Source organism: Ranitomeya variabilis, chromosome 3 (assembly GCF_051348905.1).
Source record: "Ranitomeya variabilis isolate aRanVar5 chromosome 3, aRanVar5.hap1, whole genome shotgun sequence".
NCBI lineage: Eukaryota > Metazoa > Chordata > Amphibia > Anura > Dendrobatidae > Ranitomeya > Ranitomeya variabilis.
This window is the reverse complement of record NC_135234.1, coordinates 52,702,187-52,727,999: the sequence shown is the minus strand read 5'-3', so window position 1 is coordinate 52,727,999 and position 25,813 is coordinate 52,702,187. Positions and strand designations below refer to the sequence as shown.

Sequence of the window (25,813 nt, the reverse complement as noted above, 5' to 3'; positions counted from 1 at the left end):
AAATAAAACAAGAGTAGCCCAATGGAGGACCACATGTTAATACATGATATAATTACTATTATTCAGTATGTAGAGTAAGATTACCAATAAATATGAGTAGAAATCGCTAGCCAATACCTCAAATAATGACCCAGTGGAGAGGATATGGCCCCTGACGAAGTGAGGGTGAAATACATGTTGGGGCGCCTGGACCATATGCAATTTAACCTTCTCTTTCTATAACAATGTCAGTACTTCGGACTACACCTCCTCTGAACACTTGTTCCTCCACTGGGTCATTAATTGAGATTTAGACTAGACATTTCTACTCCTTATACTTATTGATAAGCTTACTCTATATACTGGATAATAGTAATTATATCATGTATATACAGTGAAGAGCAAAAGGGTAGCAATGTTTTGAACTTTTGACTTTCAGATCGTGAGACTACCATCATTTTATAGACAATCATTTTGGCTATATAGTACATAAATTTTCTCATCTCTCATATCCTCCCTGACTCACAACTCTAAACAGCTCTACAACACTTTCAATTCTCTACTCCGTCCCCCAGCACCTCCTCCCTCTCCTCTCATTTCTGCTGAAGACTTTGCCTCTTTCTTTAAGCAGAAGATCGATAACATCAGACAAAGCTTTGGTCCGCAGCATCCAATGCCCCTCCTCTTGACTGCTCAGCCCTGTTCTTTCGAAGCCAGCTTCTCCACCATGACAGATGATCAGCTCTCCACCCTTCTGTCAAGATCACATCTCACCACTTGCACGCTTGAATCGCTCCCATCCCACCTCATCCGTAACCTCGCCAAAGTCTTCAACCAAACCCTAACACAACTCTTCAACCTCACACTTACAAACGGTGTCTTCCCCTCATCCTTCAAACATGCATCAATCACACCTATCCTCAAAAAACCTCTCTTGACCCATCCTCTGTGTCCAGCTATCGCCAGATATCCCTCCTCCGTTATGCCTCAAAACTACTGGAACAGCATGTCCATCTTGAACTGTCCTCCCACCTCTCCTCCTGCTCCCTCTTTGACCGGTTACAATCTGGCTTCCAATCACACCACTCAACTGAAACTGCCCTAATTAAAGTGACCAACGACGTACTAACCGCCAAGAGCAAGCGACACTACTCTGTCCTCCTCCACCTGGACCTGATTTCTGCCTTCGACACTGTGGACCACTCCCTCCTATTACAGTTTCTCTCATCTCATGGCATCACAGACTTGGCCCTATACTGGATCTCATCATATCTAGCAGACTGGACATTCAGTGTCTCCCTCTCCCACACCACCTCCTCATCTCACCCCCTGTCTGTCGGTGTTCCCCAAGGCTCAGTTCTAGGAACCCTACTTTTCTCCATCTACACCTTCGGCCTGGGACATCTCATAGAATCCCACGGTTTACAATATCATCTCTACGCTGATGACACGCAGATCTACCTATCTGGACCTGACCTCACTTCCTTACTGACCAAAATCCCACAATGTCTGTCTGCTATTTCATCTTTCTTTTCTGCTCACTTTCTAAAACTGAACATGGACAAAACAGAATTCATCATCTTTCCCCCACCTCACTCTACCCCTCCACCCGACTTATCCATCAATGTCAATGGCTGCTCACTTTCCCCAGTCCCGCACACTCGGTGCCTCGGTGTGATCCTTGACTCTGCCCTCTCTTTCAAGCCACTTATCCAAGCCCTTGCCTCCTTCTGCCGATTCCAGCTCAAAAAACATTTCCCGGATCTGTGCATTCCTTGACCATGCAACCACAAAAACACTAGTGCATGCCCTTATCATCTCCCACCTTGACTACTGCAACCTCCTACTCTCTGGCCTCCCCTCTAGCACTCTGGCACCACTCCAATCCATCCTAAACTCTGCTGCCCGACTAATCCACCTGTCTACCCGTTATTCCCCAGCCTTTCCTCTCTGCCAGGCCCTTCATTGGCTTCCTATTGCCCAGAGGCTACAGTTCAAAACACTAACAATGACATACAAAGCCATTCACAACCTGTCTCCTCCATACATCTGTGACATGGTCTCCCGGTACCTACCTACATGCAACCTTCGATCGTCTCATGATCTGCTTCTCTACTCCTCTCTAATCTCTTCCTCCCACAACCGCATCCAATACTTCTCCCGTTCTTCCCCTATACTCTGGAACTCTCTACCCCAACACATCAGACTCTTGCCTACCACAGAAACCTTCAAAAGGAACCTGAAGACCCACCTCTTCCGACAAGCCTACAACCTGCAGCGATCCTCTGTCTGCTGAATTGCCGCATTACCAACTCCACCCTCTCCTAGTGTATACTCACCCATCCCCTGCAGACTGTGAGCCATCGCGGGCAGGGTCCTCTCTCCTGCTGTACTTGTGTGTGCCTTGTTTTACTCATGTTTATTGTACTTGTCCATATTTGCCCCGTTCACATGTAAAGCGCCATGGAATAAATGGTGCTATAAAAATGTATAATAATAATAGCTCAGTGTATTATTAGGTTGATTCCAAAGTTAAAGGTCATTGGTTTGAATCTAGAAGCAGCCATGAAGACGATTTCCCAGGAAAAAAGAAACCGCATCATTTAGCTCATCGATAGCGGTCTCTTGGCCAAGAAAATTGCCAAACTGCATCATGTGAGTGCCAGGACAGTTGGAAGTATACGAAACTAAGTGCGTCCATACATTCAGAAACCAAAAGGAATGAGGGCCCTGCTCCCATGCTAAGAATCTTGGAGAATACGAAACTTTCTACTGTAATATATTGTATCAGAGAAATTTGTTTCTCCTCTTGGATCTTTCAATTTCAATTCACTCTTAAACTCTCTGTTCAGATTAGTGGTTATAAAATTCTAAACATTCTGCTGCAAGTTGCCTCCTGTGTCTGCAACTGACTCCATAGAACTTTAGGATAAGCAATTGTCTCATCGCTGAAGACAGTTTTTACAGATTTTAGCCATGAATGAGATCCAGGAGGGAAAAAGAGACGACATTTTACAAAGTTACTTATTTTCAAGTATACTTTTGATTTTTGAACTAAAAACTAAAACAACGGTTATCCTTTAAGTTTGTAAACATATTTCCTATTGGGACATACTTTTAGTTACATATAGTTATGAGCATTTTTATTAATGATAAAGCCTAAATATAAGAATTTATTAATTACCGGTAAATTGGAGTTTTACGATATTGTTGTCTGTGCAACTCCATGTACCACATGTAAACCGAATCTAGCCCTAGTAACATGTTGGCCAGAAAACAAGCCATACTTATTCATAGTGTCAAGTAGAGCTTGCAGCAACAACCCTGGATCAGCTCTGTACCTGAGTACTTCTGGCCACCGTCGGCACTGAGAACTGCTAATTGGTGAGGGTGCCAGGTGTCGCACTCTCCACCAATCAGACATTGATGACCTGTTGTAAGGATAGGTCATCAATGTTAAAGTAGAGGACAACATTTTTAAGTACAATTATACAAATCGATTTGAAAAAAAAAATTGAAATACTCAAGTGGTTGAGGACCTTCCACATAAAAACCACTCAACCGAATTGAAGGCCTTTTCATTAAACAAATCTGCTATGACTCTACTGCCTGAGTTATCGAAGATTTGTGAATAAACCTCTTAAATTAATACCAATTGTTTTTCACGACATGAGGTTGGACCGGTCAGTAACCACAATCGAGAGGATAAACACTTACATTTAAGAGATTTAAAATGATGTCAAGTGTCATATGCCGATTTTATGCATTTGATCATATATTCTCAGATATTTGCAAACTGGACACAAACACTTACATATTTTATCCTAAATAGATAATTTAATAGAAAAGTATCATTTGAAAAAAAAAATACATTTTGTACAGCTTTAAATATTTAACAATTTTCAAATAATGTTTTGCCTCTGTTAGAGTATGCAGATTTTCGTTGCATCAGGTACTACAAAAACTAAACAGAAATTATAAAAAGAGTCAAAAAGCATATTTGTGCCCCAAAATTGGTATCAATTAAACCATCAGCTCGTCATAAAAAAAGCCCAAACTCTGCTCCATAGATGGAAAATGAAAATAAAATATACTAGGAAAATGGAGACACAAGATAGTAGTAATAATAATAATATTTTTTTTGCATTTTTTTTTTACATGCATTAGTAAAATAAATAAATCTATGCAAAATTACTATTTTGATAACCGTACTGACCTGGAGGATTCTGCTGCCAGGTCATTTTTACCATACAATGAACACAGTATAAATAAAACAATTTATTTCACCTTTTCATTACATGTCTTTCTTGTTTTTCAGTATGGTAAATATGGTTATATGGTAAAAATGATTGGTGTCATTCAAAACTACACCCCTTTCCTGCTTAAAAAAAGCCCTCATATGACAATGCTGACAGAAAAATAAAAAGTTATGACTCTTTGATGAAGGGGAGAAAAAAAGTGCAAAAATGAAAATTGGCTGCACAAGCAAGAGGTAAAATAAATAAAGAAATGAGAAAATTAAGCAAAAAAAACAACTATAAAAATATAAAATTATTTAACCAATATAGTAAACACAGTAAAGCAAAAAAAGGTATGAACTCAAAACAGAATTACGGGGGGTTTTCAGATGTAAAATGTTCTCCAAACAATGCAATAAAAAGTTATCAAAATGTTGCATGTACTGCAAATGGTACTAATAAAAAAAAGTCAGCTCTCCCAGGCAAAAAGCAAGCCCTCATATAGTTTCATAAACAACAAATTAAAAAAAGTTACAGGTCTCAGAAAATGGTTACACAAAAATAAAACCACAAATTTTTTTTTTTTTTGTTGCAAATTTCAAAGTACTCGTATTTTTACACTTTTTCACCGTAATAATACTGGCCGTAATTTTCACCGGACAATGAACACTATAAAAACAAAATCCAAGGAACTATACTAGACTGTGTTTTAGTCACCATTTCACCAAACTTGTTTTTTTTCCCATTGTCAGCACATTGAATGGTAAAATGAATGGTGGTGTTAAAAACTACAACTCTTATATGGTTTTGATGATGGAAAAGTTATAAAGTTATGATTCTTGAAAGATAGGAAGAAAAAAAGGCGCAAAGATGAAAATTGGGTGCGTCAGGAAGGTGTTAACATCTAGAACAAAAGTGATGAATGTGAGCCTGAAATTTAGAGGCTGCTATCTCAGGTAGTATGAAAGGGTTGGTCTCAAAAATTTGACTCCTTTTTCAATTCTGCTTTCCTAACATACAGCTTCATCGTCGGTAGACCAACAACTCAAGGTGGTCAGCTATTATGGCCAAGTAGTGGCTGCAGCTGGCCTTATGATACCTTTGTATGTAGATGCGCTCCGGCTCATAGACGAGGGGCTCTAATAGCATCAATATACTCTTTTAGGCTACACGCACATGGGGTGGAGTTTCTGCACTCTAAACAGCAGATAATACTTTATGCTATGTGTGCATTTACCCCTAAGCTCTTCTAAATTCCTACTCAACTCTCCCATGATAAAAACAAATTTCAAGAAATCTATTAGATCTTCCATTGTAAAGGACAGCATTATTAATTTTGACAAAAATCTGATCAAGTTTCTTTGGAGTTTCATCTTTTTCGAAAAGTATCTACAGCTTCTACTATTAGTCAATGAAAAACAGGCAGCACTTGGAGTTTTTCACGGACCCACAGACTTGCATTGCCAATTTTGATTTGACACTCAGATCAATATCAGACATGTCCTTGTGATTTTGCATGCACTATCAGGATCAGAAAAAAAATCATGGTAATGTGAACAGTCCCATAAACTCTCATAGGTATAAGTGTTATGTTTGAAAAAAACTGACAGCACTCGTACGTGAAAAATTGCAGTGTGAATGGGCCCTAATAAAGAGAGTTGTCACGAGGACAAGCCATGCTAGCAAGATTGAAAACTATTGTTTGTGTTTGTTTGTTTTATGTTCCAATTTTACTGGTATTATTACACTTTTCTAAATACAGTGACAATATTCTACAAATTATATATTAAAGAAATCTGTACATTGAAATACAGGGTTAATATTTTTGCAAAAAATATATACAACATATACAACATTATATACACACATAAACATTTTATATATTACAGACACATAAATGTACAATATACATTCACTAATTCATTATGTGAAATGCAGAGGTTGACAACATACAATTCCCAATATGCTATATGTGACTGCGTAGCTTGCAGAAAAAAGAATGTTGTTTGTACAAAAAATATACAAATATAATTCAAATTAACTTACTTGATGTGATCAAAAATAGAAAATTTTCTGAAATAGTATATATATATATATATATATATATATATATATATATATATATATATATAAATCTATTTTACTTACAATTAATCTTCACATTAATATAAGTAGAAAAATACAGGGAATGGCTAAGTGCATGCCATTCTCATACTCTTAAAGACAGTAGTGTCCTTTCACGTATCTTAGATTTCATGAGGGATAGCCCATAACTAGACTGATGTTATATTTCGATACTCGGTGGCTGAGGTGATAAGTTCGTCTTCCTCTTCGACAATGTCGATTATCAACAAGTGCATTCACTATGTTGGCTAAAAGAGGATCGATGTTTCCTTATGCCGGGCATTCATCTCCGTCCTCTCCACAACAGGAAGAAAAAAAATTGGAGTTTTCGCATAGAACAGGTCGGAAATCTATTTCAACATTTTCAACAAGGACAAAGTCGTAACGGCAGAGAATTTCCCTGTAAAATGCAAATTTTAATGTGTTATTCCTAATGTACTCATGATTCACCTCCTTCTCCATAATATACATTATAATTGAAGTAACTGTTCCTGGACCTGTAGGTCCTGTATCTTGCTTTTATGAATCGGTAATGCATCTTCCATAATACAGCCTTCTCAAACATTGTAGCCCTAGAGCTCAGTGACAATATGTGATTGAAGAGACTTTCTTTATTTTCTAATACAAGCTTTGGTTAGAAATTAGACTGCAGTTTGACTAACCCTTCGGTAATGGCCTACAGTCTAATGTATATGGGGTCCTCCTGACTATACTCATACAGATGATGTTGGCAGAGATAATGGTTGGACAGTTTTAATATTAATGCCCAACCCTTCAATTTTCCTGGAAGATAATCAGTCACCAGTGCTGTCTGGCTTTCTCGGCTCACCCTCATCTTGAAAACACCGAAACCCCTGCCGAGCTAAAATTTCATGTGAATGTATAAGGGAGTCGGAGACCTAGTGCTTGGCTGAATGAATGCTCAGCCATCAGCTATCACTTGTGTGTAGACACTAAAAAGGTATTCTCAAGTTTAGAAGTTATTCCCTATCCACTGGATGAGCTATAACTTCCTGATCGCTGGTGCACCTTCTGATCCAGAGAACCAGTTTTTTAAAGAGTTCCATGTGAATGGAGCAGGTCGATCATGTGCACTACTGCTCCATTCTGCCATGGTGGCAACAGTCTCTGCAGAAATTGCAACCCACCGCGTCCTGCAGAGATTAATTTCCCTTTCCAATTCTGTGCAAGCAGGGTATATTTGAGGCAGCTCCTCCTACCACTCCTTGCTTGAACGTTGGTTCCTGGTTCCTAGTTGGTTAGTCTGCTAGTGTCCTGCACTTGTTTGTATTGTTACTCCCATTATTGACCCGGCTTATTTACTGGTTATAACAGTGTGTCCTTTCTCTGGCCTGTGTTCTTGGACTGTAATGTAATCAGGCCTAGGTCCACCTCACTTGTACTGCATCTAGTGGGGGTTCTGTCTTTGTTCTTCTCAGGATGGGACTCATCCAATACACAAACCTGTAAGACAGAATGGTGCCGGTAGCTTCTGGAAACTTCTCAATGTAGCCACATGTTAAAAGTGGGAGTGAACCTCCCCCATTGTTGGACTGATCTCAGGACACATGACAATAGACTCATGTTTTTGGCCAAGTCAGTTGGTGGTGACTTGCGAAGGGCTGAGATCTTATGCTGAGGCGAGATCCCTGAGACCATGCATATTGTTAGAAGCTGCCATGTGGGTCTGCATTGTATCCCTCATCTGCTGGATCCATTGACCTCATCCAAGGACTATTTCTATATTTCCCTGGCGTCGGATTACTGGGTGGTGCCCCCGGGTTGGTTCCCTTTGTGTGGACTCATTGTGGACTCACTGTGGACTCATTACTTATGCTGTAGCATTACCCTCATTTGTGCTGCCCAGCTCCTTGTTCCAATAAATCTCATTGCATGGTCTATTGGCCTGATGTCTCTTCCTGCTTTATGACATACCCCGTCACACTTGTCCTGCCTGAGCTCTCCATTCGCGACCTCAGCTATGAGTATGAAACCTGTGCTGCCTGCACTAATCTCAGATTTTCTGACCACATCTTTTCCTGTGCCTTCCTATACCTCGTACCTGTGTATCTGACCCTCCGGTCAGCTGCTGCAGACTTGGGGACTGCCCTGTAGTGGTACCTTGTGACTACCAGCAGCCAAGCCTACCCTCACCATCAGAGGTGCTAGTGAATACCCAATAGTCACTTAGTCACGCCCCTTCAGTGTATGCCCAGTCCGTGCCAAAGTGGTTCTACACCCACCAGCATTATATTTTCATTCTTATGGTAGTGCAAAAGACAAGTCAAGCTCACCGCTCGGCTATCTCTGATGGTCCCATTAAGAATGAAAGAAGCAAAGGTGCACTTGATTGATTTCTGTTCCATTCACATAGAGCTCTACAAAGTCCTAATTATCTGGATCGGTGGGGTCCCAGCAAGCAAGTTATCCCCTAGATAGGGAATTTGTGAATACCCCTTTAACACACGCAATTTCAGCTTCTTCCAGCATGAACAAAAAACTAAATTTACATATTATTGAGACTGACTAAACATATTGCAAGATTTGTGCTTGGTATTGTGTTGCATGAAGCTGGACAATCTCTTTGTTTAATTATATAATGACCAAAAATATCCAAACAGGTTAGGATGTTGTGTACATGTTAGCCAGTTGTGTCTGCAGCATTTCGGTAGGAAATTAGATTACTGATAAGATAAATCACCTGTCAGGATTAAAAGTAGATCTGAGCCTCATCCTTAGGACTCGCAGTTTGTACTTTGGTCCAATGACAGTACCAGTGGTAAACATTAAAGACATTTTTGAAATCTCTTCAGGCTCCTGATGAAACTTGGCCAGCAAGGTAACCTCTTTATTTTGCTCAAATGTGGCAGGATCTCTGTTGAAAAAAACATAAGTCATAAAATATAATTACATTTTAAAATATAATAGAGTCAAAGTATTAAAATAGCAAATTTACTTTAAAACTAATATAAAGTATACCCCAAAGTGGTAACAGTTTCAAAGCTGGAAATGCTTCAGCTTATCGTTAGGGGTCTTATGTGCCATATGTTCAAGACATTTTCTCCCATACATCAGCCATTGAAATAAACCTGTACATTTTCATGTTTTACACTGGTTGTGTGCAATACAAGGTGTTCAGCCTCCTAGATGGTACATTGATTTTTCTTGTGACAACCAACTGTCGAGAATCAAGAAGAGATGTTACAAGTCTCTCCATATGGCATAGAAGATATCTAGAGATGGCACGAGAAAAGATAATTTTCTTCCTTTTGGAGAAGAGATATTTTGCATACTTTTTCCCAAAGAACATTGCTCATTTTTACCAGCTTGATCTTCACATGGAGATTCAGTTTCATCTGATAATTAAAAAGGACACTGAAATGGAAAATGTTATTCAAGCTCCCTGTGTTAGACTGGGACTGCAAAGGATCCACCAGTAATATTGATTCTGTTGAGCTAATATAATTGGATCCTTGTTCAAAAATTTGCCTGTACTTCTTCTTAATAGTAAGCTGGGCAGTTTTTTAAATGAATAATGTGATGCTGCCCCTGTCTGTACATATTACATTCAGTTTACTGTGCCAACTATAGCTCATGTACAGAATTGGCGGTCCAGACCTGCACAGGGGCCCACCAGGTGATTCACTGGTTTCCCCATTGGCCAGTCCCAGTATATATCATATTGTAGCACATAAATTGACTAGCAGAATCTATAGAGCTAACAAAACTAACAGTTAACTTCATTCTACTTAAAGCAGCACTCTAGTGTTTTTTTTTTATTATTACAGCACTGGAGTGGCGCTATTAATGTAAAATCCCCTGCCCCCAGGCTCATACTTACCTGCTGCCGGCTTCATATTTATCAGCACTGCTCTGGTCGGTCTCCAGCAGTTTGTGACCTGAGGTCTCTTTTCAAAGAAAGTCTATGAAAGCCTTGTTTTGGCTCTCATAGACTTGAATTGAGAGCTTGCGACCATTAGTTGCAGTCACAATATGGTGCCATGGGAATGGAAGGGTGCCGGGAGAAGCTAAAGACAACTGGTGGCAAGTATAACATTAGGTGCAAGGATCTTGCAATAGTAGCACAACTCCAATACTGCAATTAAAAAAATGCTGGAGTGGTGCATTAATGCAAGTCAACATAAAATGCAGCTGGGTCAACAGCTATTATGACATCTAGGAGAACAGATGCAGAGAACGGTCAATCGTAGGGTGCCAATGGGAAGCTACAACAGTCAGAGGTCTAACAGTGTCCTCCATGACTGGCAATCCAGCAAGAGTTTCTCCAGGTAAACTGAATAGGGATTACTATGGCCATTAAAATATACTCAAGTCATATTTGACCTTTCAAAAACTTAGAAGGTGTTGTGCTTGTTATAGAATATATAAATGAATCAAACATAAGGAGGTAAAGTGCAACAAAAAAAGTAATATATAGAAAAGTATAAATAATATAGCAGCCTGAGATAGTGAATGACAAAGCTTTATCAGCTTATCTCTTCTATAGTAGGCTGCATCCTTTACCTAATGCTGTTTAAATCCATATATGAGTTACCAGGGTCCGACTGGTAGCTAGGGATACACTGCTTGCAGTCTGACAGCCTCGGTATGAAACCTTTCATCTTTGCACTTCAGCTAAACAAATGTACTGTACATTAAAAAAACACTCGCAACAAAAATGTTATGTCCTAAACCCTTTTAAATAGGTGTGTAGTGTAGCTGCATTAAAATACTTACCAATCGCAGTCTTTCTCGGTTGCCAGCACAACTCTGGTCCTTTTCCGACTTACATGACTTCAATTTAGACTCTCAAATCACACTGTGCCATCTGTGACCCAGAAGTTGCTTTAGGGTATGTGTCCATGGGGCATATTGGCAGCACTTTGGAAGCAGCAGATATCCCGCTCCACCCAAAGCCCTGCCCCCTTTTGTACGAGCGGTGATTCCACATGTGTTCATTGAACACATGTGGAATCACTGCATTGTATTCATAGACTGTGTTATTTATCTTGCAGAGATGGAGCATCTCCGCAAGATAAATAGACATGCTGCGGTCTGGAAAGACATGCCGCATGTCCGGTTACGCAGGGCCGCCGGATGCGTCCCTGCACTCATAGTGGAGATGGGATTTCATAAAATCCTCTCCACTATGCTGTAACATCTGGACTGTGGATGTACGCAACGTCCAATCCGCAGCAAATCCTGAAGGTTTCCTGACCATGGAAACATACCCATACAGTGTACAACTATGGAGGGTCAGAACAAGGCTCCATAGACTTCCAGTTCACACACAAACTCCCGTGTGACCCAGTGAGTCAGAATAGAAGTCACGCAAGTTGAAAATGGACCACAGTGGTGTTGGAAACCGGAGAAGACTATGATAAGTATTTTAATGTACATACACTACACATCATCAAGACCACCATGTAAAACTTTAGGGTTCGGGTAGATGACTTCACTGTAGGCAATAGCTGTATTTTTACTTTTACCCAGAGTATGATTTCATCCTTATAACTTAAGATAAACAAAGAAAACAATTGTCCTCCATTAAGTGCAATATTGTTATTATACCATGGATTGTAATACTCACTGGTCAAGCTTTGATTCCGTAACATTTCCGGAAGTAGACACAAGTTTAATAGTGATATATCCACTACGTGGTTTAGCATTTAATGTGATGAAGTCCAAAAAATAGTGGAATACTAAAAGAGAAAAAGACACAAACTCATGGTGATTGACCAATCTAACACGTACAGTAGTATCATCTAGACTTTATACTTGAGAAGATGGTAATGATAAGCCCCACATACTCAAAAGCATCTTGATAATTCTTGGCATCAAAACATTAACATATCATGCACTAAATAACTTCACTAACTACCAGTGGTGTAACTAGTGGATGCAGAGGTTTTGACCCATATGAGCAGACTATATTAAAGACCCATGATTATTTTGGGACTTGTTGGAGATTTTGTATTGGAGCCCACAAGCTTCAAGTAACTCCACTGCTGCTACCTAATCCATGACCTTTTTCACTGTATGTTTATTGACATTGAACTCTCAAAATTTATGAAAAAAACTGTTGCAGAAATTATTTTTACCCCAAATACATGCATTTAAAGTGGTTGTTCCTTTTCAGAAAACTTTCTGCTATAAGCTGTGGTAGTTATAAAAAAAACAAACTGAATAATACTTACCATCCCCGGATCCAGTTGTGAGTCTCCACCATTGCCCTTGATCTCTGTTGTTTGACTGCAGTGCTGGCATCACATCAACAGCACTGCAGCCAATCTCTGAGCTCAGCAGTGTCCATGTAGCTGCTAAGTTTACTGATCGGCTGCAGTGCTGTCTTCATTAGTTTATTTGTAATGCCTGTGGAAAAAGGGGTTTAGGATATCACTCTCCAGAGGCCACATAACCAGGAAAGATCTTTTGAACAAATTATTAAACAGCATGTGTGTAAGCACGTGGATAAGAATACAGTAATTAACCAGAGCAAGCATTTGTAGCAAACAAGTCATGCCAGACTAATCTAATTTCCTTCTTGATGGAATCACTGACTGGGTGGTTCAGGGAAATGCAGTAGATATAGCAAATCTCGACTTCAGCAAAGCATTTAATAAAGAATCACACACTACACTTAATGAAAAAATGACCATGTATGGGATTGACAAGGCTATGGTTAGGTGGATTCATAACTGGCTCAATGATCATACTCAGAGAGTGGTAATAAATGGTTGCACATCCAATTGGAAGAGAGTGTTTCAAGTGGGGTACCAAAAGACTCTGTCCTGGCCCCAGTGTTGTTCAAATAATCAAATTTGCAGATGATGCAAAACTAGGAGGGATAGCTAACACTAGAGACGACAGAGAAGGGATTCAGAAGGATCTAGATAAGCTTGAACAATGGGCAGCAACTAATAGAATGGTGTTTAACAGAGAGAAATGCAAGATTCTACATCTGGGCAAGAAAAAAGAAAATTACATCAATAGAATGGGAGGAACAGAACTAAGGAACAGCACATGTGAAAGACTTGTGTATACCAATAGATCACAGACTGCACATGAGTCAACAGTGTAATGCAGCAGCAAAGAAGGCAAAATTCTAGGATATATCAAGAGAAGCATAGAGTCTAGATCACATGAAGTAATTATCCTCCTCTACTCCTCCTTGGTCAGGCAGCATCTGGAATACTGTCTACAGTTCTTGGCACCATATTTAAAAAAAAAAAGACATTGGAAAACTGGAGCAAAATATGTCCTACGAGGAACCATTAAAGGATCTGGGAAAGTTTAGCATGCAAAAAAGAAGGCTAAAAGGAGACTTAATTGCTGTATACAAGTATCTGAAGGGCTGTCACAGTGTAGAGGGATCATCCTTATTCTCATTTGCACATGGAAACACGATAAGCAATATAATGAAACTGAAAGAGAGAAGATACAGATTAGATATTAGAAAAAGACTTTTTGACCATGAGGGTGATTGAGTGGAACAGGCTGCCACGAGAGGTGGTGAGTTCTCCTTCAATGGAAGTCTTCAAACAGAGGCTGGACAGACATCTGTCTGAGATGATTTAGTGAATCCTGCATTGAGCAGGGGGTTGGACCAGATGACCCCGGAGGTCCCTTCCAACTCTACCATTCTATGATTCTAAGATAACAACTTCATGGCCAACCACTATGGTACGTATTCCCTTGGATAATGGTCTTTCAAGTAAACTTTGTGAATTCTGTTATCTTCCTGGAAATCATAAGAAGTTCCCTCTGGACATTAACAAAATTGTGCATTCCCTTGTGACTTAACACATGCTTATTTTAGCTGAAAGCTAACTCAAGTCTTTCCTATATGGATTTATGTTAATAAAACATGCGTATGAACATTTACAGAGTATTGTATGTATTATGGTTTATTGCTGAGAATATTCAGGATCCAGGGGCCAGGGCAGAGCGCTGGACACAGGAGGGCAGAACACTGGACACAGGAGGGCAGAACGCTGGACACAGGAGGGCAGAACGCTGGACACAGGAGGGCAGAACGCTGGACACAGGGGGGCAGAACGCTGGACACAGGAGGGCAGAGCGCTGGACACAGGGGGCAGAGCGCTGGACACAGGGGGGGCAGAACGCTGGACACAGGGGGCAGAGCGCTGGACACAGGGGGGCAGAACGCTGGACACAGGGGGGGCAGAACGCTGGACACAGGGGGCAGAGCGCTGGACACAGGAGGGGGCAGAACGCTGGACACAGGAGGGGGCAGAGCGCTGGACACAGGGGGCAGAGCGCTGGACACGGGGCAGAATGCTGGACAAAGGGGCAGTATGCTGGACAAAGGGGCAGAGATGCTGGACACGGGGCAGAATGCTGGACAAAGGGGCAGTATGCTGGACAAAGGGGCAGTATGCTGGGCACAGGGGGCAGTATGCTGGACACGGGGCAGAATGCTGGACAAAGGGGCAGTATGCTGGACAAAGGGGCAGTATGCTGGGCACAGGGGGCAGTATGCTGGACACGGGGCCGAATGCTGGACACACGGGGCACAATGCTGGACACACGGGGCAGAATGCTGGACACACGGGGCAGAATGCTGGACACACGGGGCAGTATGCTGGACAAAGGGGCAGTATGCTGGACACGGGGCAGAGCGCTGGACACAGGGGGCAGAGCGCTGGACACAGGAGGGCAGAGCGCTGGACACAGGGGGCAGAGCGCTGGACACAGGGGGGGCAGAACGCTGGACACAGGGGGGGCAGAACGCTGGACACTGGGGGGGCAGAACGCTGGGGTCGGTGAATGGGGGGGGGATGCAGAACAGTGGCAGAGGTTGCAGAAGATGATGGGTTAGGATGGGGGAAGGTGGAGGATCCTGGAAAGTGGAGCTGTGTATACGGGGAAATGTGTATGTATATAGGAGGGAGAAGCTGATGTGTATATGACACGATCGTGTTCATATAGACATCACAGTGCCCCTAACACTTTCTCTCTTATTTTTAGCTACCAGCTGAAGCTGCTGGCTAGAAACACAGTGGATGCCACGTTGACATCATGGAAGACTCCTCAAGGTTTGTTTGGTCCTTGAATAATGTATAGAGAAATGCAGAGCTGTAGTACACAACCCGTATAACACCCCTCTCCCATATACAGTATCAGCGCCCTGTTCTTTGGTGCTAGCATTCTTAGAATTATAAAATTGTAGAGTTGGAAGGGACCTCAAGGGCCATCGGGTCCAACCCCCTGCGAATGCAGGTTTACCTAAGGGCAGGCGCACACGGACGATTTTGCTGCGATTATACGGTGCGTATAATCGCAGCAAAGCGGCTGTCAAACCTGCCCTGCGAGCAGGTCTGAGAGTGCTGGAGCGCATACCTGCGCTCCTGTTCAAAGCCCGGAGTCGACCGCAAGTGTCCTGAACGGGACTCAAAGAGGCAGCATCGCGCTGCCTCTCTGAGTCCCGTTTAGGACACCTGCGGTCGGGGCGGGCTCTGTAACAGGAGCGCAGGTATGCGCTCCAGCACTCTAAGACCTGCTCGCAGGGCAGGTTTGACAGCTGCTTACTTTTATAAAAGAAAATTAAACTTTTTTATATTATATTACAGTATTAAACTTTTCTTTGGTTAGAATCCTTGAATACTGTTTTTGCTTTCAAGTGAGTACTACATAGTTTACTGTTTCATACTTCTACTTTAGTAATTTAACTAAGGATGTTGTGGACTGATCAGCTAAAGCACCTTGTACACGGACAATTGTCCTGTGCAGTACATTTGCTTTAGTCGTTTGTTTCTTTGAATGACTTTAATACCGTATGTCACAACGTATTCTTGTCATTAAGGGAGACAAACTGCTTCCAAAAATATGAATCGTGCCACTGGGCGTGGCTTATTAGTATGGGCGGGGTTATTGAAAATGGGCGTGGCCAAAATTCCGGCCGCCGCGACTTAGAGGACCTGTTGTTAAAAATTTGAATCCCACCCCTGGGGAAAACGATTATATTTTGCACGTTCCAAAGCTTCCCACAGTGGAGGTTGGAGGGCAATTTAGCGCAGCAGTTATTTAAAGAAGCAAGTGTGTGAATGAGAAATTTCAGTTCAGTCTCATCTACACTTAGAAAAAAGGGAGAATTAATAGATTTTTGTATCTCATTAAAAGTACTACTAATACCAAGTCTTAAAGGGAACCAGTCAGCAGAGTTGCCAACTGTTCAGAAATACCAGGACAGTCTGTAAAAAAAATGAAAGGCGTCCATGAAATTTTTTTAAGCTAAATACTTATACAAATTATTTTGAATGTGATTGTCACCATTTTACAGTTCACAGTGAATGCAGCTGATGTCTTCATATCATAATTATTGGCTGTAGACATGTATCACTATAATGATTTAGTACATCCCTGCATGGTCCTTCTCCCTCCTCCCAGCAGGGCTGCTGATATTCTCACTGCCGTGGCCACAGCGGCGCCCTCATTCCCTGCTGTGCGTCCTCTTGCTCTGTGCATGTTTCACAGGTCCCCAGCAGCGCACGTAGTGTGCACACTTCCCAGTTCTTAAAGGGGCACGCACTTTTGAAATGCCACCAGCCAATAGCTGAAAGGCATTAAGTATTAAAGGCATGGGAGCTGCCTGGGCAATGTTCTCCATTCTATAGTTTTGTGCAACAAGTGTGTTGCCAGGTCCCTTTATCCCGTACTGTCTTTAGTCTGAACCTTTTCCTTTATCCCATCTTGTGTAGCCCTGAATCCTGAAGCCGCTTTGGCGGTGTTTGGTGTTTGAATATGTGTCCGCAGTACGTGAACCCTGACACCGCTCCCTGCGGTACCGGTGCTTGAATATGTGTCCGCAGTACGTGAACCCTGACACCACTCCCTGCGGTACCGGTGCTTGAATATGTGTCCGCAGTACGTGAACCCTGACACCGCTCCCTGCGGTACCGGTGCTTGAATATGTGTCCGCAGTACGTGAACCCTGACACCGCTCCCTGCGGTACCGGTGCTTGAATACGTGTCCGCAGTACGTGAACCCTGACAACGCTCCCTGCGGTACCGGTGCTTGAATATGTGTCTGCAGTACGTGAACCCTGACACCGCTCCCTGCGGTACCGGTGCTTGAATACGTGTCCGCAGTACGTGAACCCTGACACCGCTCCCTGCGGTACCGGTGCTTGAATATGTGTCTGCAGTACATGAACCCTGACACCGCTCCCTGCGGTACCGGTGCTTGAATATGTGTCCGCAGTACGTGAACCCTGACACCGCTCCCTGCGGTACCGGTGCTTGAATATGTGTCCGCAGTACGTGAACCCTGACACCGCTCCCTGCGGTACCGGTGCTTGAATACGTGTCCGCAGTACGTGAACCCTGACACCGCTCCCTGCGGTACCGGTGCTTGAATATGTGTCCCCAGTACGTGAACCCTGACACTGCTCCCTGCAGTACCGATGCTTGACTACGTGTCCGCAGTACATGAACCCTGACTCCGCTCCCTGCAGTACCAGTGCTTGAATACGTGTCCGCAGTACGTGAACCCTGACACCGCTCCCTTCAGTACCTATGCCTGAAGCCGCACCCACCGTACATGAACCCTGACACCACTTCCTGCAGTACCTGAACATGCCACAGCCAGAGTGTTTCAGAGAAGATATACTTTGAAAATCTGGAGAGCATATAGTTACATAGTTACATAGTTACATAGTTATTAAGGTTGAAGGAAGACTTTAAGTCCATCTAGTTCAACCCATAGCCTAATCTAACATGGCCTAACATGTTGATCCAGAGGAAGGCAAAAAAAAAACCATGTGGCAAAGAGTAACTCCACCATGGGGAAAAAAATTCCTTCCCGACTCCACATACGGCAATCAGACTAGTTCCCTGGATCAACGCCCTATCAAGGAATCTAGTGTATATACCCTGTAACATTATACTTTTCCAGAAAGGTATCCAGTCCCCTCTTAAATTTAAAGGGACACTGTCACCTGAATTTAGAGGGAACAATCTTTAGCCATAGGGGCGGGGTTTTCGGGTGTTTGATTCACCCTTTCCTTACCCGCTGGCTGCATGCTGGCTGCAATATGGGATTGAAGTTCATTCTCTGTCCTCCGTAGTACATGCCTGCACAAGGCAATCTTGCCTTGCAAATTCAGGTGACAGTGTCCCTTTAAGTAATGACTCACTCATTACAACATCATACGGCAGAGAGTTCCATAGTCTCACTGCTCTTACAGTAAAGAATCCACATCTGTTATTATGCTTAAACCTTCTTTCCTCCAGACGTAGAGGATGCCCCCTTGTCCCTGTCTCAGGTCTATGATTAAAAAGATCATCAGAAAGGTCTTTGTACTGTCCCCTCATGTATTTATACATTAAAATAAGATCACCCCTTAGCCTTCGTTTTTCCAAACTAAATAGCCCCAAGTGTAATAACCTATCTTGGTATTGCAGACCCCCCAGTCCTCTAATAACCTTGGTCGCTCTTCTCTGCACCCGCTCCAGTTCAGCTATGTCTTTCTTATACACCGGAGACCAGAACTGTGCACAGTATTCTAAGTGTGGTCGAACTAGTGACTTGCATAGAGGTAAAATTATGTTCTCCTCATGAGCATCTATGCCTCTTTTAATGCATCCCATTATTTTATTTGCCTTTGTAGCAGCTGCCTGACACTGGCCACTAAATGTGAGTTTGTCATTCACCTATACACCCAGGTCTTTTTCATTGACGGTTTTGCCCAGAGTTTTAGAATTAAGCACATAGTTATACATCTTATTACTTCTACCCAAGTGCATGACCTTACATTTATCCCCATTAAAGCTCATTTGCCATTTATCAGCCCAAGCTTCTAGTTTATATAAATCAGCCTGTAATATAAAATTGTCCTCCCCTGTATTGATTACCCTGCAGAGTTTAGTGTCATCTGCAAATATTGAAATTCTACTCTGAATGCCTCCTACAAGGTCATTAATAAATATGTTAAAAAGAAGAGGGCCTAATACTGACCCCTGTTGTACCCCACTGCTAACCGCGACCCAGTCCGAGTGTGCTCCATTAATAACCACCCTTTGTTTCCTATCCCTGAGCCAGCTCTCAATCCACTTACACATATTTTCCCCTATCCCCATTATTCTCATTTTATGTAACAACCTTTTGTGTGGCACCGTATCAAAAGCTTTTGAAAAGTCCATATACACTACATCCACTGGGCTCCCTTGGTCCAGTCCAGAACTTACCTCTTCATAGAAGCTGATCAAATTAGTCTGACATGAACGGTCCCTAGTAAACCCGTGCTGATACTAGCTCATCAGGCTATTCCTCTTCAGATACTCCAGTATAACATCCCTTAGAATGCCCTCCAGGATTTTACCCACAGTAGAGGTTAAGCTTACTGGCCTATAATTACCGAGTTCAGTTTTTGTCCCCTTTTTGAATATTGGCACCACATTTGCTATACGCCAGTCCTGTGGTACAGACCCTGTTATTATGGAGTCTTTAAAGATTAAAAATAATGGTCTATCAATGACTGTACTTAGTTCCTGCAGTACTCGGGGGTGCATAGCCAGAGACATGGATAGTTCAGCGCTGTCCCCGGCAGGCTCTTCCCTATGGTTTGGGCAAAATAAATAACCTGATAAGTTCCCTTTAATTACTTTTATTTGGAGCACTAATCTACCTTCACTTTTCCAAGCAATTTACTTGCCCCAGTTGTCCTAAAATTTTAAATGAGGCTACTTTGGAATTAGTCTAGACTAACCCCTTTCCAACGTTGGGCATAATAGTTCCCCCACGTCGGACTCCCTCCCTTTGATGTGTGCTCCAGCGCTGGGCCCACTTCTTTCCTTGCACGTCAGCTGTTTTGAACAGATGACATGTGCCCAGAAAAGCCGCGGGTGGAATTGCTATCCACCTGCAGCTATTAACCAGTTAAATGCTGCTGTCATATGCTGACAGCGGCATTTAACATGCGCTTCCGGCAATTGCGCTGGAAATCCGCCAATCAGTGACCCCCCGTCATGTGATCTCGGGTCACCAATGGGTTGGCATGACAACTAGAGGTCCCCTGGAGACCTCTATGGTTGGCACTGCCGGCTTGCTGTGAGCACCACCCAGTGGTCTGCGTTCATAGTAAGTGAGTAATTCTGCTACATAGAGGTAACAATCTGATCACCGAGTTATGGCAGCTTCTAGTCTCCCATGGAGACTATTGAAGCATTTCAAAAGTAAAAACAAAATGTTTTTAAAAATATTTAAAAAATAAAAAAAATCTAAAAGCTCAAATCACCCCCCTTCGCCCCATTCAAAATAAAGCAAAAAAATGCAAACATACACATATTTGGTATCGCTGCATTGAGAATCACCCCATCTATCAATAAAAAAAGGATTAACCTGATCGCTAAACGGCATAATGATGAAAAAATAGTCAAAACGCCAGAATTACACTTTTTTTGGTCTCCACAACATTGTATTAAAATGTAATAACTGGTGATCAAAAGATTGTATCTGAACCAAAATGGTATCATTAAAAACGTCAGCTCGGCACACAAAAAATAAGCCCTCACCCAACCCGAGATCACAAAAATTGGAGACGCTACATGTATCAGAAAATGGTGCAATTATTTATTTTTTAAGTTTGGAATTTTTTTCCACCACTTAGATAAAAAAGAACCTAGACATGTTAGGTGTCTATGAACTCCTAATGATCTGGAGAATCATAATAGCAGTTTTAGCATTTAGTGAACATTTTAAAAAAGCAAAACAAAAAACAACTGTGGGATTGCACTTTTTTTGCAATTTCACCGCACTTTTATTTTTTTTTACCATTTTCCAGTACACGATATGTTAAAACCAATGATCTCGTTCAAAAGTACAACTCGTCCTGCAAAAAACAAACCCTCACATGGCCATAATCACAGAAAAATAAAAAATTCCTACCATTTTATGTACAGTATACGGCCCCTCTGCAAATGTCTAAGTCTATATGGACGCGACTGCAAACAAATCTAGTATTACTCCTTAGCCTCAGTCCATTTTGCATCTGTCTGTACTTGAAGGATCAGACTATACAAGATCTGCCAGCCATGAGGACAAATAGATCTGCACGGGAGCTGTGGACACTAAATGGTACATGTTTTAAAATCCCGGCAATTTACAAAGTTGTTCTTTTATTTTCCAGAGAAGATTACAAAAGTTTACACACCTTTTAAGTAGAGCTCAATGAAGAAAGTACAAGAATTTTACAAAATAGTGCAGCCGGAGATAGTAAAACATGGCTGTGCTTTCCGAGAGCAGCATCATACCTATCCTCATGCTGTGTGAATTATTGCAGCTCAGCTCTATCCACTTTAATGGAACTGACTTAGACTACCAAACACAACCCATGGACAGCTGTGGAGCAATCATGTTGATTCAAAGGGTAATTCCAAAAATGATAAGTTACCCCGCTTGAGTGAGGCCAGAAACTTCTACTGGGAAAGTGGCTGGAAGAATGCAAATCGCATACTTGTGCCGCCCACACCGGAGAATACTGGCAGTTCACACCATGTACAAATCTGTAAATCTGCAGTCGCACAGAGCGATTGCAGACTTTAGCCCCAAGCCTGGTCAACCCCGCTAATGATGGGAGCTTGCAAAACCTTTTCTCTCTCCATTGTCTATAGTGGAGAATTATGAGCACAGCGCTACACTATTTCCAGTAGTCCCATAGACAATGAATAAGGCCTCTTTCACATGTCAGTGTTTCACATGTCAGTGTTTCTGGTATGCCTGGTGACAGTTTTCACACGTACTGGAGACACTTACACACGTAGACACATTCAAGTGAATGGGTCTGCGCACATGTCAGTGTAATTTCTTGTGTGGGCAAAACACGCTATGTCCAATTATTAACAGCAGCATGGGCCGCAAAACGTCCCGCACACGAGCACCCTGATGACACATGGATGACATCTGTGTGACATGTACCGGCACCTGGGAATCAGCAGTACTGTTTGCGCTGTTCCCCGGTGCTGGGTGATGAAGACAGCTCACATCATTGTCCTCTGCTTGCGCAGTGATCAGCAAAAGCAGGGGACAATGTTGAGAGTTGTATTCAACTGATAACAGTGGCAATTGATGGGAGTATGACTCCAAGGAGCAGGTACATGTGATACTGATGCGGCACATGGGCGACACACGTTGTCACACGCATGCCACACTTATTAAACACACATACACGGATATCTTCGGTACTGTTTTTTTTCCAGTACCGGAAATATCAGGATTTATGAAAGTGAAGGGAGAGTATTTGCACCACTGAACCATTCAAGATGGAGAACTGGATAATCTGGTTCCCAACCAAGTTTCAGAGCCCCTCGGGAACAAACAGCAAGGGATCAGCAAGTTATCTCCTATATTATGAATGGTGAATAACTTTACATTTTTGGGAATAACCCTTTTACTATTCCCTAATATAAATACACTTTTACTCCTAGATGCCACCCTACGCCACACTGTCCATTTCACATGGAATATAAATGCCTTGTACGTGTTCACCGTCTTGTACATTTCTGCTGTAGAAATCCTTCCTGTAGAACAGAATACTACTTCTCGCGCTGACTTATTATCCATTCATTGCATGATTAGTGCCCTCGTATTAGCGTCTTACAGGCGGCTTACTTCTGCAAGCCTCTTTTCTTGCTTTCTGTAATTATATTTGTATGTTTACTACATTTTCACAAAATCAAGGTCAAGTTGTTCACTTGTTCGCTTTGTTGTACGAGACATGTGGGCTCAGTCAGTCCCTCGAGTGGCGGGCATAATTCGGTTTTGTACACCCCTGCAGCATGGAAAAGATGAAAGATCAGTGCAAACCAAGAGAACAAAAGCGGCTCTGGGCTTTGACCACACAACATTATTTAAATAGGTCCCATGGTGAAAAGAAATCCATGTCTGAAGAGCGCGGATCAGCCCCAACTCTGCTACAACAAAGAATTAGGCCAAAACGAGAGACAAAACCAGTACCCTGAGCAGCCCTTCTTCTCATCATTATTCACGGCTCACATTGTTCAGTCTAAAGCAATTAGCGTTCCAAGCAAATGTCGCCGACTTCCCCAAGCCACTATTATCTCAGTCTGACAGCTTTTATTTTATGCAAATTCAATTTCACTCACTGCAAAATGGTTTCATCGAAGCCGTATCAAAAAAAGCTTTCGTCACTGGAGGATTCTTCGCCACCAGATAATCTCTCCACTTATCAGCATAAAAACCTGTAACAAATGCAAGAGCAAAGCCATTAGCTGCACAGTGGATCGCAATCTACATCAAGTGCATCGTATAATCACCAACCACACAACAAAAATAAAGCAGATCCAGAAAAGAAAATTATAGTTTTAGAGGGGATCATTTTCATTACAAATGGTTCACAAAAAGAAAGTGACCATAGGTTGTGCTGCTGCTAGGATCCTCATCGATCAGTGATCGTCTCTGTGGTAACCCTATAGAAAGTGTTAAATTTATCTGCAGTGCCACCGCAGGAGAAATGAAGTATTACACAACTCTTCTATAAATGTATCTAATGCACAGAGCTTTCCTTATCCCCAGGGGAAAGAGATGAGCTTTACAGCTACTCCATACTCTGGGTAAAAGATGAGGACATTGAACAGAGGACTGCCCCTATTGACCAACAAGGTTGCTTTTTGGGGGTTTAGGCACCATCTCTGAGGCCTGCATAGTGGTCGTAGTGGTCATGGTGAAAAGACTTGCCTCTATTTAAATATCTGACTGCAATAAAAATCACTGAATTTATTTACTAGTACTAGAGATGAGTGGAACAATCGGCAGAAGAATGGGTTAGAGTCCAATCTCCTGAAATTCATGGTTTAATGCCCAGCTGTCATTTTGCTGATTCGTATAGGGCCAGCAAATTCTGGTCCTCTTCTGGTTCTCTTCTTTCCACCTTCATGCGCCACATCTTCAGCTCCTTCACTATAGGCCAGGACTTTGAACCTCGACCAGAACTCAGGGTCACTGCATGTGGTAAGGTCACAAGGATGTGATGTCACCCTGTGCACTGCGATCTTACAACACGCAGTGATTGGGCGAGAATACTATCCTGTGGTGAAGAGGCTGGAAATACTGTCAGCGAGGGAGAGGTAAGTGGTGAGGATTAGGGTTTTTTATTTTTTACATCTTATATTTAGTAAGGCCCCAGAGCATAATAAGGAACATTCAATCCATGGAAAATGTATTTGGTGCAAACAAAAATTTTGGGTAAAATTTGGCGAAGCCACTGAATTTGAATCCTAGATAATCCACGAATCACTAACTAGTAATTGTTGCCGACACAGATCAATGTTGTATATATAGGGTGCTATCAGACAGTAACGTTCTTACTCTAATACAATTACTCCTGTTCTCTGGCTTGATTCCATTATAGGGAGTACTGGGCACGGCTAGAGGGCAGAGATAGTTGAGTAATGCATTAAGCAATTAGTTAGTTTTTTGGTTTGCCAGAATATTTTTTTTTTACAAAATGGACAGAATAGTAAAAAAAAAAAATATTCACCACCAAATGATGCCCAGTCTAACTTATTGACCCATAGAGAGTCCAATATGAACAGATTTGCCCTGTCTCTGACATATTGACTCACACACTTGGATCAGAATGTGCACAAAGAACCTCAAGTTTTTAAGTGTGATGCAATAGTGGTATTATGTATATAATGTTTGCAGAGTGCTACTGCATAGTGTTCTCATATATAAATGTGTATGACAGCCACAGCGTACTAGCCCCTGTGTAGTCATTCCATACCTCAGGATGTGCTAATTAATTTCTATATTTTAACATTGTGCATTCAGGGTGTGTGCACCCTTATCCACCCATCTCCATCTGTTCAAGGCAGCCTTCAATTTGAGCAAAGTGTAGCCGGATACTGTGCTTCACCGGCTCATTTGAGGTCAAGGCACAGAGAGAGGGGAGTCAGTAGAATAGGAACCCATCTATAAGAGGCAGCTTTGCCGCTGGCAGATGGGCTCACACACTTTGATCGAAATGTACAGAGTGAACATCACATTTTACTGCATGTAGTAATAACAGAATTCATGTATTAAATGTTTACTTAGTGTTTGTATAACATATATACATGACCCATAAGCCCATAATGAACATTTTGTAAACATTTTTACAGAACCAATAACCTCTTAAACTCTATGGCTGTATAAAGGGAAGCACAAAAATGTTAATCTAAGGGCAGGTACAGACGACCATGTATTCTGTCATCCAAGAGAATCGGGCTGATTATGAGTGATTCAATTCTCTCAAATGAGGAGAAGATGGAGAAAAAAAAATGTCTCCATCTTCTCCATTGTATCAGTTAATGGAAATCATACTGCACTTAGATGTCATCCAAGTGCAGTCTGATGTTTTCTATGAACTCATTGACTTGCACGGCCGAGAGTGATCCGATAACTGGATCAAACTCAAGCATGCAGCAATTTTCCTTGGTTCGAGGAAAAAAAT

General features: G+C 42.0%; 1 protein-coding gene across 1 annotated transcript in view; it reads right to left on the bottom strand.

Moving 5' to 3' along the window:
- Positions 1 to 4,244: 4,244 nt before the first annotated feature.
- The window catches only part of LIPI (lipase I), a 75,424-nt gene continuing 53,855 nt past the window's right edge, over positions 4,245 to 25,813 (bottom strand). Inside the window, exons 7-10 of the mRNA XM_077294044.1 lie at positions 23,466 to 23,561; positions 11,932 to 12,043; positions 9,043 to 9,216; positions 4,245 to 6,741 (exon numbers count right to left, since the gene is read on the bottom strand). Coding sequence (XP_077150159.1) covers positions 6,612 to 6,741; positions 9,043 to 9,216; positions 11,932 to 12,043; positions 23,466 to 23,561 — 512 coding nt within the window. The 3' untranslated portion in view covers positions 4,245 to 6,611. The remainder of the gene's footprint in view (positions 6,742 to 9,042; positions 9,217 to 11,931; positions 12,044 to 23,465; positions 23,562 to 25,813) is intronic.